The sequence below is a fragment of the Pelodiscus sinensis genome, unplaced genomic scaffold (assembly GCF_049634645.1).
Source record: "Pelodiscus sinensis isolate JC-2024 unplaced genomic scaffold, ASM4963464v1 ctg63, whole genome shotgun sequence".
In the NCBI taxonomy this organism is placed as follows: domain Eukaryota; kingdom Metazoa; phylum Chordata; order Testudines; family Trionychidae; genus Pelodiscus; species Pelodiscus sinensis.
The window spans coordinates 568,822-582,765 of NW_027465976.1; the positions used below are offsets into that span (position 1 = coordinate 568,822).

Here is a 13,944-nt window from a genome sequence, read left to right on the forward strand (position 1 = left end):
TCTCCTGCACCCCGAAATGGCACAAACAGACTGCACCAGCCAGTAGAACTGAGGGTGGTTTATTGCTCCTCCAGCACAGTGCAGCACAGATGTAATCTGGTTACAGGAACTGGGGGCTAAGAGGCCTCAGTGCCCCCCCCTTGAGATAGGGGAATCCCAGCCCCCTCCCCAGCTCCTTATTCCCTGCCTTCCAGCCAGCAACTAACTAACCCTCCACCAGCCCTGCCCCCCAGCCAGGGCAGCATCCACCTCCCTTTGTTCCTCTCCATGGGGTCAGCTGGCCAAACCAGTTGGGATACCCTCTTTGCATAGTGACTCATCGCTTGTCTGCTCCATGGAACTACAGACAGCAGCCAGAGAGTTAGCAGGTTACCCCCCACTACGTCACCCCCCCCCCCCCACGGCCCAGTGAGTCAGTGGGAATCGCACAGCCCAGCCCAGGGGGACCCGGGTACAGAGCAGCCCCCCCTCCCCCTCCCACACACTACGGCCCAGTGAGTCAGTGGGAATCGCACAGCCCAGCCCAGGGGGACCCAGGTACAGAGCAGACCCCCCCCCACTACGGCCCAGTGAGTCAGTGGGAATCGCACAGCCCAGCCCAGGGGGACCCGGGTACAGAACAGCCCCCCCCCCCTTCCCCTCCCACACACTACGGCCCAGTGAGTCAGTGGGAATCGCACAGCCCAGCCCAGGGGGACCCGGGCACAGAGCAGACCCCCCCCCCCCACTACAGCCCAGACATGCATTGAATCTCCCCGTTCTCGATGCAGGCTCTAGCAGAGATGTTACAGCCGCTGGCTTAACAGTCTCTGGTTACATCCCATGTCAGGACGGGTCCACGGTTGTTCCTGGCTCATTGTTCCCTGCAAGGCTGCAGCTGGGATTCGGAGCAGAACTGACAACAAAAATGGAGTCCTGGCCATAGACGGTCACATGGTCCATCAACCTATCCTTGTGTCCCCGTCAGTAACCATTACCCTGGCCTGCTTGCAGGTATCAGCCATTCCTCAGGTGTGTCTCTGGCCCTTAGAGATCTTTTGTCCCTGGAGTCATGCTAATGAGCATGGCCACTGGCTGAGCACCCCTTGCACTCGTACAATTCCACGAATCGCACACACAGAACCAGTAGGACAGAAGCTTTCGTGTGCCACCTCCCACGACCCCCTTTGTGCCGCTTTTGGGGCAACCCCCCCATGGGTGCAGCAGTGATCCGGCTGCTCCCCTTAAAATCCAGTAACGTGACACGAGGGTCCCTCTGCTGCCTTCCACAGTCCCTGTGTTTCCTGCCCAGCCCCACGCCCCTCGGTGGGGGAGGTGCTTTCACAGCACTTGCCCTGGTATTTCCTGCGGGGGCGTCTCTCACTAGGTGCCCCCGGCCTTGTCACTCACCCCCTGCCCCCGCTGGCACCCCCGGCCCCGTGGGTGGTGGGTGCCGAAGAGCAGATTTCTCCCGGCCCTGCTCTGGGTGCCGTGTCTGGAGCCACGGGCAGGCCCCTAGGGCAGAGAGCACACTGCCCCATGCCAGCCAGGAGCAGGAGTGATCCGCCACCCAGCCGTGCAGGGTAAACAGCCGCTGGCGCTGGACGCTGCCAAGGTGCTATTTATAGAGGCTGAGTAAGGCCTGTGCCCGGGAGCAGCCCCCAAGGGCATGTCACTGTGCTAGGAGCTTGGGGGCTGCAGCAGCCAGCTGCCCCTCTCTGTGGCCGTTGCCCCCCTACCGCTGCCCCTGCAGCCCTGCCCTGCAGCCCAGTGCGGAGCTGTCGGGCAGCTGGATGCACACCAGGCGCCCAGCCCCAGGCTGGGCAGCCCCGATGCCTGGGGTACCTGGCTTCCGCAGCAGCCGCGTGGAGCCCATCGAGTGCCGGGATGTGCTGGTGCAGAACGCGCTCTTCACCGGGGACCTGGAGGCCGTGCGGAAGCATTTCACGGAGAGCGCGGCCGTCAACCTCGTCATCGAGTCCAAGGGGGATGAGCTGCGGTGGACCAGCCAGAAGTTTGGTGAGGGCGAGCACGGGGGGTGGGGGGTGCTAAAAGGGAGGGAGTCAAGGAGGGCACAGGTGGGGGGGCAGTGCTTGGGGTGCCAAATGGGGAGAACTCGAGGGGGGTACAGGTGGGGGGAATCCAGGGGGAAGTGCTGGGGGTACTAATTGGGGAGAACTCGAGAGGGGTACAGGTGGGGGGAATCCAGGGGGAAGTGCTGGGGGTACTAATTGGGGAGAACTCGAGAGGGGTACAGGTGGGGGGAATCCAGGAGGAAGTGCTGGGGGTACTAATTGGGGAGAACTCGGGGGTACAGGTGGGGGGAATCCAGGAGGAAGTGCTGGGGGTACTAATTGGGGAGAACTCGAGGGGGGTACAGGTGGGGGGAATCCAGGAGGAAGTGCTGGGAGTACTAATTGGGGGGGAAGTTGAGAGGGTGCAAGAGGGAAGTGCGGGGCAGGGGAGTCGAGGGGCAGGGTGTGACATAGTGGGGGGTGTTGTAGTGTGTGTGGGGGGGGTGTACCTCTGTTTCCCCTCCCCCTTGCAGCTCTCTCTGCATGAGGGGAAGAGGCCAGGCAGGACTCACTGGGGAAGTGTGTCAGTCTCTCAGCTCCTGGGCCCAGGTGACAGAAGATTCCCCTTTGGTCTGGGACCAGGACAATGGAGGAGGCGGAGTGCCCTGGGGGCTCAGGGGCCACTTGCTTTAGTCTTGGAGGAGGGAAGTATGAAGGGCGCAGACTAAGTCCAGTACAGGGGGCTTCAGGGGCCTGTGAACCCCTTTCTCCCAAGAGGACTAGGCTGTTTGCCCTGGCTCCTGTGTTAGCATCGATCCCACACTGGCAGCTTCTTGCACAGAAACTCCTCCACAAGAGAGCGTCTACACTGGCCACTGTATTGCGCAAGAGCACCCATGATACTGTGGACGTGCTCTTACGCAAGAAAGCTCCCATGGCCGTTTTAACCACCGGGGCTTCTTGCACAAGAAATTCCTGGTGCCTGTCTACAGTGGCCTCTGCTGGAAGAGCTCTTGCACAAGAGGGCTTCTTCCTGAGGGGGAGCGTCAGAGTTCTCGTGCAAGAAGCCGTGATTTTCTACAGTACAATGTCACTTTACTTGCACAAGAACGCGCGGCCAGTGTAGACAGGCGGCATGTTTTTGCGCAAGAGAGCACCAGTGTAGACACAGCCCTAATGTAAGGACGAAGGGGACATGGACGGGTTTCTTAGTTCCTTTGAGTGAGCCTGCGAGCTGTACCAGGTCCCCCCAGCCGACTGGCTCCAGCAGCTCACCCCCTTGCTGGATCACAAGGCTGCAAGGGTACTCAGCCAGCTGGAGAAGCTGCAGCCAGGGAACTACGAACTGGTCAAAGAGGCCCAGCTGCACAAGTTCAAGCTGACCCCCAAGACGTACAGGAAGAAGTTCTGGGGGGTGCTGAAGGGACTGGGGGAGATCTATGTGGATCTGGCTCCTGCCTGGCGCAATCGTGCCACAAGTGGGTGCTCGGGGTGGGGGCCCAGACCGCAGAGGACCTGCTTAAGCTGCTGATGCTGGAGCAGTTCTATGAAGCTTGCACACCCAGCCTGACACTGTGGCTCAAGGACCGGAGGCCAGAGAGCCCCCATAGTGTGGGGAGGCTGGCGGATGAGTTCACAGACAGCCAGTCCAAGTGTGAAAGGGAGTCCCGGAGAGAGCGGGAGTCCCGGAGAGAGCGGGAGTCCCGGAGAGACGGGACCTCGGCTGAGCGATGGAGTCACCTACAGGGTGAGCCCAAGACACAGGGGCCAGCCATCCGCCCCCCAGAGAAACAGCCAGGGCCTGGACGGAGCTGGCCCAAGGGGACCCGCTGAACCTGACCTGCCGTTGCTGTGGGCAAAAGGGCCACAAACAGGCTCAGTGCCCCAGGTACCAGGACAGGCCCCACAACCTGAGACTTCCTGGGGTCCGTTCGGGCCAGCTCCTCCAGAAGACCTGATGCTCCGGAGGCAGGTCTCTCCATGTACTGGGTGGGGGCAGGGAGTGAGAGCCTCGTGCCCCATGACTGGCTTCTGGGACGCCGGGGCGGAGGTGACGCTGGCCCAGCCCGAGGTCGTGTCCCCAGACCGTATGGTGCCCAACACCCAGCTGACCCCGAGGGACATAGATGGGACCGCATTCAAGGTGCCAGTAGCCAGGGAGCCTCTGAAATGGGGGGGCTAAGGAGGGCCCCAAGGAAGTGGGGGTGCACCAGCACTTGCCTACAGAGGTGCTGATGGGGAGGTGTGATGGCACATCGGTGTTCCCCGACTCCTGTACCCCCCATAGTGGCATAGACAGACTCCCCCAACCAGTAGAACAGGGGAGTTTATTGCTTCTCCAGGATACAGCCCAGCACAGATGCAATCTGGGTCCAGGGCAGGCCTAGGATGCCTCAGCCCCCTTTGAGATGGGGGAGACTGGGCCCCTAAATCCCAGCCCCTTCCCTAGGCTGTCTCCTCCATGCTCCCAGACAGAAACTGCCCCACTTCCAGCCCTGCCCCCCAACCAGGGTTGGTCTCTGCCTTCCTCCCTTTGCCAGGGGAGGTCACCCGCAGCCCAAGCCCAGCAACCAGCAAGGACCCCCCATACCACACTGGGCTCTAGAGCAGACAGCACGCCCTCACTACGTCACAGGGGGAACCTAGAGGCGAGGGCAGACGGATCCCACAGAGCCCTGGTCACCACCTGTAGCCAGAGCCAGGGGAGGGCTCCCTGCAGGAGACGCAGGGCCCCATCCCAGTGGACACGGGGCCCAGCAGGCCTGGGACTCCGGACCCGGGCAGGTGGGGGGAACAGGTCCTGATCCCTGCCCCAGCGGCTGAATTCCAGGCAGAGATGCAGGCAGATCCCTCCTTGCAGACCCTAAGGGACTGGGCTGACCCAAGTGCAGCTCAGCCCCGGGGAGAGGCTGCTGGGAGAGATTCCTGTGGGAAAGGGGATTCCTGTACCAGGAATGGTTCCCCGTAGGGGAGGGGGGACGTGGGGGCTCCAGCGGCAGCTGGTGGTTCCCCAGAAATATCGCCCGAGCTGCTGTACCTGGCCCATGACATCCCATTCACGGGGCACTGGGGGATCCGGTGCACCCGGCTGAGGCTGCTTCAGGCCTTTTACTGGCCGGGGATATTTGTGGCCGTGCAGCGATACCACTGGGCCTGTGACTCCTGCCAGGGGGCACGGAAAGTCCAAGAGGGGGGAAAAGCTGCCTTGGGCGCCGGCCCATCGTGGAGGAGCCGTTCCGGAAGGCAGCAATAGAGGCAGTGGGGGCTGTCGGCTGGGCGACCCAGACTGGGAACAAATACATCCTGGTAGTGGTGGATTTGGCTACCCGCTGCCCTGGGGCCGTGGCTCCCCTCTAGCGAGGCAGACACAGTGGCAGACGCGCTGCTGGCCCTTTTCAGCAGGGTGGGATTCCCCAGGAGTCCTCACAGACCAGGGGTCCAACCAGAGTCATCCCACTCAGTTTGCTCTTGAGGGGGGGAGAGATGTGATGACGTGGGGGGTGCTGTAGTGTGTGTGGGGGTACCTCAGTTCCCCCCTTGCAGCTCTCTCTGTGGGTATGTCTACACTACCCCGCTAATTCGAACTAGGAGGGTAATGTAGGCATACCGCACTTGCAAATGAAGCCCGGGATTTGAATTTCCCGGGCTTCATTTGCATAAGCCGGGCGCCGTCATTTTTAAATCCCAGCTAGTTCGAACCCCGTGCCGCGCGGCTACACGCGGCACGGAGTAGCTAGTTCGGATTAGGCTTCCTAATCCGAACTAGCTGTATGTCTCGTGGAATGAGGAGTACAGCTAGTTTGGATTAGGAAGCCTAATCCGAACTAGCTACTCGGTGCCGTGTGTAGCCGCGCGACACGGGGTTCGAACAAGCCGGGACTTAAAAATGGCAGCGCCCGGCTTATGCAAATGAAGCCCGGGAAATTCAAATCCCGGGCTTCATTTGCAAGTGGGTGAGGAGGGAGTTCTGGGGAGTTTCACATCCAGCCTGCGGGCCGGGCTCCATGCCACAGGGCAGGCGCCAGCTCCCTGCCTGTGAGCGCCCACCCGTAGCTGCGTCGTGCCAGTTGCTGTGGGGGGCAGGGCGGGCGGCAGCCCAGGCCTGCATGAGCCTTGCTGAGAGGTGCCCAGCAGTCTCAGGTTCATACTGGGCACAGCTCAGCCTTGGCAGGGCTAGATACATCCATGGGGCTGGTCCATCAATGGCGGGTAGCCAGGCTGGGCAGGGCTAGATACATCCATGAGGCTGGGCAGGGCTAGATACATCCATGGGGCTGGTCTATCAGTGGCGGGTAGCCAGGCTGGGCAGGGCTAGATACATCCATGGGGCTGGTCCATCAATGGCGGGTAGCCAGGCTGGGCAGGGCTAGATACATCCATGGGGCTGGTCCATCAATGGCGGGTAGCCAGGCTGGGCAGGGCTAGATACATCCATGGGGCTGGTCCATCAATGGCGGGTAGCCAGGCTGGGCAGGGTTAGATACATCTATGGGGCTGGTCCATCAATGGCGGGTAGCCAGGCTGGGCAGGGCTAGATACATCCATGGGGCTGGTCCATCAATGGCGGGTAGCCAGGCTGGACAGGGCTAGATACATCCATGGGGCTGGTCCATCAATGGCGGGTAGCCAGGCTGGGCAGGGCTAGATACATCCATGGGGCTGGTCTATCAGTGGCGGGTAGCCAGGCTGGGCAGGGCTAGATACATCCATGGGGCTGGTCCATCAATGGTGGGTAGCCAGGCTGGGCAGGGCTAGATACATCCATGGGGCTGGTCTATCAGTGGTGGGTAGCCAGGCTGGGCAGGGCTAGATACATCCATGTGGCTGGCCCATCAGTGGCAGGTAGCCAGGCTGGGCAGGGCTAGATACATCCATGTGGCTGGTCCATCAATGGCGGGTAGCCAGGCTGGGCAGGGCTAGATACATCCATGGGGCTGGTCTATCAATGGCGGGTAGCCAGGCTGGGCAGGGCTAGATATATCCATGGGGCTGTTCTATCAATGGCGGGTAGCCAGGCTGGGCAGGGCTAGATACATCCATGGGGCTGGTCCATCAATTGCGGGTAGCCAGGCTGGGCAGGGCTAGATACATCCATGGGGCTGGTCCATCAGTGGCGGGTAGCCAGGCTGGGCAGGGCTAGATACATCCATGGGGCTGGTCCATCAATGACGGGTAGCCAGGCTGGGCAGGGCTAGATACATCCATGGGGCTGGTCCATGAATGCCGGGTAGCCAGGCTGGGCAGGGCTAGATACATCCATGGGGCTGGTCCATCAGTGGCAGGTAGCCAGGCTGGGCAGGGCTAGATACATCCATGGGGCTGGTCCATCAATGGCGGGTAGCCAGGCTGGGCAGGGCTAGATACATCCATGGGGCTGGTCCATCAATGGCGGGTAGCCAGGCTGGGCAGGGCTAGATACATCCATGGGGCTGGTCTATCAATGGCGGGTAGCCAGGCTGGGCAGGGCTAGATACCTCCATGGGGCTGGTCTATCAATGGCGGGTAGCCAGGCTGGGCAGGGCTAGATACCTCCATGGGGCTGGTCCATCAGTGGCAGGTAGCCAGGCTGGGCAGGGCTAGATACATCCATGGGGCTGGTCCATCAATGGCGGGTAGCCAGGCTGGGCAGGGCTAGATATATCCATGGGGCTGGTCTATCAATGGCGGGTAGCCAGGCTGGGCAGGGCTAGATACATCCATGGGGCTGGTCCATCAATTGCGGGTAGCCAGGCTGGGCAGGGCTAGATACATCCATGGGGCTGGTCTATCAGTGGCGGGTAGCCAGGCTGGGCAGGGCTAGATACATCCATGGGGCTGGTCCATCAATGGCGGGTAGCCAGGCTGGGCAGGGCTAGATATATCCATGGGGCTGGTCTATCAATGGCGGGTAGCCAGGCTGGGCAGGGCTAGATACATCCATGGGGCTGGTCCATCAATTGCGGGTAGCCAGGCTGGGCAGGGCTAGATACATCCATGGGGCTGGTCTATCAATGGTGGGTAGCCAGGCTGGGCAGGGCTAGATACATCCATGGGGCTGGTCTATCAGTGGCAGGTAGCCAGGCTGGGCAGGGCTAGATACATCCATGGGGCTGGTCCATCAGTGGCAGGTAGCCAGGCTGGGCAGGGCTAGATACATCCATGGGGCTGGTCCATCAGTGGCGGGTAGCCAGGCTGGGCAGGGCTAGATACATCCATGGGGCTGGTCCATCAGTGGCGGGTAGCCAGGCTGGGCAGGGCTAGATACATCCATGGGGCTGGTCCATCAGTGGCGGGTAGCCAGGCTGGGCAGGGGTGGGTCCCTGGCCTGTGTCTCAGGGGCTGGGTCACAGGGGATGGTTCCCTGCTCTGTTCAGTCCCTGTGGGGCACCCAGCCCTGGCCACTGGGCAGACAGGACCCTGGGCTGGGTGGGCCTGGGTTCCGACCCCGCTTACGTTCCTGGTCATTGCGCTGGTGCCCAGTGTGCCCAGTGCTATTGTGCTCTGAGAGAAGCCACTCAAGGGCTGGTGGGGGTGGAGGTCCTAGGAGCGCAGGGGCACCCCTGGAGCTGGCAAAAATCCCCTTTTCCCTTTTCAGTGACTGTCCCCACACTCCCAGCAGCTCTGCAGGGGCAGCTCCATCCTTCAGCGGTTCTGTGGGGCTCCCTCTGCCCTCCCGCTCATTCCTTAACCAGGGAGAACCTTGCGTGGGAAGTGCGGGCTGGAAGAGATGGAATGGGGGCAGAGCTCTGGGGCAGAGAGGGGGCAGGGCCTGAGGGCAGGGGTGGAGCTGGTGTGGGACACCCAGCAACAGAATGAAAAGCCAGCACCTTTCGGAGAGGGGCTTAACAGACTCTACGTAGGGCCCTACCAACGTCAGTCCATATTGGTTAAGTTCACCATTACGGGATGTTACAATAATCCTCGTTTTCATGATTGCAGCTATTTCAATCTGAAATGTCGGGGTGGTGTAATTGTAGGGTCCTGACCCAGAAAGCTGTTGTGGGGGTGTCTCAAGTTTATCATAAAGGCAATTGTAGCACTGCTACCCTTCCTCCTGCGCTGCTGCTGGTGGCTGGCACTGCCTTGGAGCCGGGCAGCCAGGGAGCAGGGGCTGCTGGCCGGGAGCCGGTCTGAAGGCAGCCGAAGGATGGCCTGGTACGGTATTGCTACCCTTCCTTCTGCGCTGCTGCTGGTGGCTGGCACTGCCTTGGAGCCGGGCAGCCAGGGAGCAGGGGCTGCTGGCCGGGAGCCGGTCTGAAGGCAGCCGAAGGATGGCCTGGTATGGTATTGCTACCCGCTGGGCTCACTCAGCAGATGCTGCTCTCCAGCTGCCCATCTCTGGATGGGGAGAAGGGGGGGCGAGAGCCGCAGGGAGGGCGGGGGGCAGGGGAGCTATGGGGGGGGGGCCTGTTCTCTGGGAGATGGCTGGGTGGCAAAAAGGGGGGTGAGGGCCACGGGGGGGCAGGGGAGCTATGGGGGGGGGCCTGCTCTGTGGGAGATGGCTGGGTGGGGAGAAGGGGGGGCGAGGGCTACGGGGGGGCAGGGGAGCCGTGGGGGGGGGCCTGCTCTGTGGGAGATGGCTGGGTGGGGAGAAGGGGGGGCGAGGGCCACGGGGGGGCAGGGGACCCGTGGGGGGGGGGACTGCTCTGTGGGAGATGGCTGGGTGGGGAGAAGGGGGGGCGAGGGCCACGGGGGGGCAGGGGAGCCGTGGGGGGGCCTGCTCTGTGGGAGATGGCTGGGTGGCAAGAAGGGGGGTGAGGGCCACAGGGGGGGCAAGGGAGCCGTGGGGGGGGCCTGCTCTGTGGGAGATGGCTGGGTGGGGAGAAGGGGGGGCAAGGGCCCGGGGGGGCAGGGGAGCCGTGAGGGGGGGCCTGCTCTGTGGGAGATGGCTGGGTGGGGAGAAGGGGGGGGCAGGGGAGCCGTGGGGGGGGCCTGCTCTGTGGGAGATGGCTGGGTGGCAAGAAGGGGGGCGAGGGCCACGGGGGGGCAGGGGATCCGTGGGGGGGGTCTGCTCTGTGGGAGATGGCTGGGTGGGGAGAAGGGGGGGGTGAGGGCCTGGGGGGGGCAGGGGAGCCGTGGGGGGGGCCTGCTCTGTGGGAGATGGCTGGGTGGGGAGAAGGGGGGGGCAGGGGAGCCATGGGGGGGGGCCTGCTCTGTGGGAGATGGCTGGGTGGGGAGAAGGGGGGGCGAGGGCCACGGGGGGGCAGGGGAGCCGTGGCGGGGGCCTGCTCTGTGGGAGATGGCTGGGTGGGGAGAAGGGGGGCGAGGGCCACGGGGGGGGCAGGGGAGCCGTGGCGGGGGCCTGCTCTGTGGGAGATGGCTGGGTGGGGAGAAGGGGGGGGCAGGGGAGCCATGGGGGGGGGGCCTGCTCTGTGGGAGATGGCTGGGTGGGGAGAAGGGGGGCGAGGGCCCGCGGGGGCAGGGGAGCCGTGGGGGGGGCCTGCTCTGTGGGAGATGGCTGGGTGGGGAGAAGGGGGGGCGAGGGCCCGGGGGGGCAGGGGAGCCGTGGGGGGGGGCCTGCTCTGTGGGAGATGGCTGGGTGGGGAGAAGGGGGGGCGAGGGCCCGGCGGGGGCAGGGGAGCCGTGGGGGGGGGCCTGCTCTGTGGGAGATGGCTGGGTGGGGAGAAGGGGGGGCGAGGGCCCGGCGGGGGCAGGGGAGCCGTGTGGGGGGGCCTGCTCTGTGGGAGATGGCTGGGTGGGGAGAAGGGGGGGCGAGGGCCCGGGGGGGGCAGGGGAGCCGTGGGGGGGGCCTGCTCTGTGGGAGATGCCTGGGTGGGGAGAAGGGGGGGCGAGGGCCCGGGGGGGCAGGGGAGCCGTGGGGGGGGCCTGCTCTGTGGGAGATGCCTGGGTGGGGAGAAGGGGGGGCGAGGGCCTGGGTGGGGCAGGGGAGCCGTGGGGGGGGGCCTGCTCTGTGGGAGATGCCTGGGTGGGGAGAAGGGGGGGCGAGGGCCCGGGGGGCAGGGGAGCCGTGGGGGGGGCCTGCTCTGTGGGAGATGCCTGGGTGGGGAGAAGGGGGGGCGAGGGCCACGGGGGGGCAGGGGAGCCGTGGGGGGGGCCTGCTCTGTGGGAGATGGCTGGGTGGGGAGAAGGGGGGGCGAGGGCCACGGGGGGGCAGGGGAGCCGTGGCGGGGGCCTCCTCTGTGGGAGATGGCTGGGTGGGGAGAAGGGGGGGCGAGGGCCACGGGGGGCAGGGGAGCCGTGGCGGGGGCCTGCTCTGTGGGAGATGGCTGGGTGGGGAGAAGGGGGGGCAGGGGAGCCGTGGGGGGGGCCTGCTCTGTGGAGATGCCTGGGTGTGGGAGAAGGGGGGGCGAGGGCCCGGGGGGGCAGGGGAGCCGTGGGGGGGGCCTGCTCTGTGGGAGATGCCTGGGTGGGGAGAAGGGGGGGCGAGGGCCCGGGGGGGCAGGGGAGCCGTGGGGGGGGCCTGCTCTGTGGGAGATGGCTGGGTGGGGAGAAGGGGGGGGCGAGGGCCCGGGGGGGCAGGGGAGCCGTGGGGGGGGCCTGCTCTGTGGGAGATGCCTGGGTGGGGAGAAGGGGGGGCGAGGGCCCGGGGGGGCAGGGGAGCCGTGGGGGGGGCCTGCTCTGTGGGAAATGCCTGGGTGGGGAGAAGGGGGGGCGAGGGCCCGGGGGGGCAGGGGAGCCGTGGGGGGGGCCTGCTCTGTGGGAGATGGCTGGGTGGGGAGAAGGGGGGGCGAGGGCCCGGGGGGACAGGGGAGCCGTGGGGGGGGCCTGCTCTGTGGGAGATGCCTGGGTGGGGAGAAGGGGGGGCAGGGGAGCCATGGGGGGGGCCTGCTCTGTGGGAGATGGCTGGGTGGGGAGAAGGGGGGCGAGGGCCACGGGGGGGCAGGGGAGCCGGTGGCGGGGGCCTGCTCTGTGGGAGATGGCTGGGTGGGGGAGAAGGGGGGCGAGGGCCACGGGGGGGCAGGGGAGCCGTGGCGGGGGCCTGCTCTGTGGGAGATGGCTGGGTGGGGAGAAGGGGGGGCAGGGGAGCCATGGGGGGGGGCCTGCTCTGTGGGAGATGGCTGGGTGGGGAGAAGGGGGGCGAGGGCCCGCGGGGGCAGGGGAGCCGTGGGGGGGGGCCTGCTCTGTGGGAGATGGCTGGGTGGGGAGAAGGGGGGGCGAGGGCCCGGGGGGGCAGGGGAGCCGTGGGGGGGGGCCTGCTCTGTGGGAGATGGCTGGGTGGGGAGAAGGGGGGGCGAGGGCCCGGCGGGGGCAGGGGAGCCGTGGGGGGGGCCTGCTCTGTGGGAGATGGCTGGGTGGGGAGAAGGGGGGGCGAGGGCCCGGCGGGGGCAGGGGAGCCGTGGGGGGGGCCTGCTCTGTGGGAGATGGCTGGGTGGGGAGAAGGGGGGCGAGGGCCCGGGGGGGGCAGGGGAGCCGTGGGGGGGGCCTGCTCTGTGGGAGATGCCTGGGTGGGGAGAAGGGGGGGCGAGGGCCCGGGGGGGCAGGGGAGCCGTGGGGGGGGCCTGCTCTGTGGGAGATGCCTGGGTGGGGAGAAGGGGGGGCGAGGGCCTGGGTGGGGCAGGGGAGCCGTGGGGGGGGGCCTGCTCTGTGGGAGATGCCTGGGTGGGGAGAAGGGGGGGCGAGGGCCCGGGGGGCAGGGGAGCCGTGGGGGGGCCTGCTCTGTGGGAGATGCCTGGGTGGGGAGAAGGGGGGGCGAGGGCCACGGGGGGGCAGGGGAGCCGTGGGGGGGGCCTGCTCTGTGGGAGATGGCTGGGTGGGGAGAAGGGGGGGCGAGGGCCACGGGGGGGGCAGGGGAGCCGTGGCGGGGGCCTCCTCTGTGGGAGATGGCTGGGTGGGGAGAAGGGGGGGCGAGGGCCACGGGGGGGCAGGGGAGCCGTGGCGGGGGCCTGCTCTGTGGGAGATGGCTGGGTGGGGAGAAGGGGGGGCAGGGGAGCCGTGGGGGGGGGCCTGCTCTGTGGGAGATGCCTGGGTGGGGAGAAGGGGGGGCGAGGGCCCAGGGGGGCAGGGGAGCCGTGGGGGGGGCCTGCTCTGTGGGAGATGCCTGGGTGGGAGAAGGGGGGGCGAGGGCCCGGGGGGGCAGGGGAGCCGTGGGGGGGGCCTGCTCTGTGGGAGATGGCTGGGTGGGGAGAAGGGGGGGCGAGGGCCCGGGGGGGCAGGGGAGCCGTGGGGGGGGCCTGCTCTGTGGGAGATGCCTGGGTGGGGAGAAGGGGGGGCGAGGGCCCGGGGGGGCAGGGGAGCCGTGGGGGGGGCCTGCTCTGTGGGAAATGCCTGGGTGGGGAGAAGGGGGGGCGAGGGCCCGGGGGGGCAGGGGAGCCGTGGGGGGGGCCTGCTCTGTGGGAGATGGCTGGGTGGGGAGAAGGGGGGGCGAGGGCCCGGGGGGACAGGGGAGCCGTGGGGGGGGCCTGCTCTGTGGGAGATGCCTGGGTGGGGAGAAGGGGGGGCGAGGGCCCGGGGGGGCAGGGGAGCCGTGGGGGGGGCCTGCTCTGTGGGAGATGCCTGGGTGGGGAGAAGGGGGGGCGAGGGCCCGGGGGGGCAGAGGAGCCGTGGGGGGGGCCTGCTCTGTGGGAGATGGCTGGGTGGGGAGAAGGGGGGGCGAGGGCCCGGGGGGGGCAGGGGAGCCGTGGGGGGGGCCTGCTCTGTGGGAGATGCCTGGGTGGGGAGAAGGGGGGGCGAGGGCCCGGGGGGACAGGGGAGCCGTGGGGGGGGTCTGCTCTGTGGGAGATGCCTGGGTGGGGAGAAGGGGGGGCGAGGGCCCGGGGGGGCAGGGGAGCCGTGGGGGGGGCCTGCTCTGTGGGAGATGCCTGGGTGGGGAGAAGGGGGGGCGAGGGCCCGGGGGGGCAGGGGAGCCGTGGGGTGGGCCTGCTCTGTGGGAGATGCCTGGGTGGGGAGAAGGGGGGGCGAGGGCCTGGGGGGGGCAGGGGAGCCTTGGGGGGGGGGCTGCTCTTTGGGAGATGCCTGGGTGGGGAGAAGGGGGGGCGAGGGCCCGGGGGGGCAGGGGAGCCGTGGGGTGGGC

General features: G+C 66.8%; 1 protein-coding gene across 1 annotated transcript in view; it reads left to right on the plus strand.

Moving 5' to 3' along the window:
- The first annotated feature begins 787 nt into the window (after positions 1-787).
- Positions 788-13,944, plus strand: part of ASB10 (ankyrin repeat and SOCS box containing 10) — a 36,877-nt gene continuing 23,720 nt past the window's right edge. The window contains 1 exon segment of the mRNA XM_075917561.1: positions 788-1,998. Coding sequence (XP_075773676.1) covers positions 1,773-1,998 — 226 coding nt within the window. The 5' untranslated portion in view covers positions 788-1,772.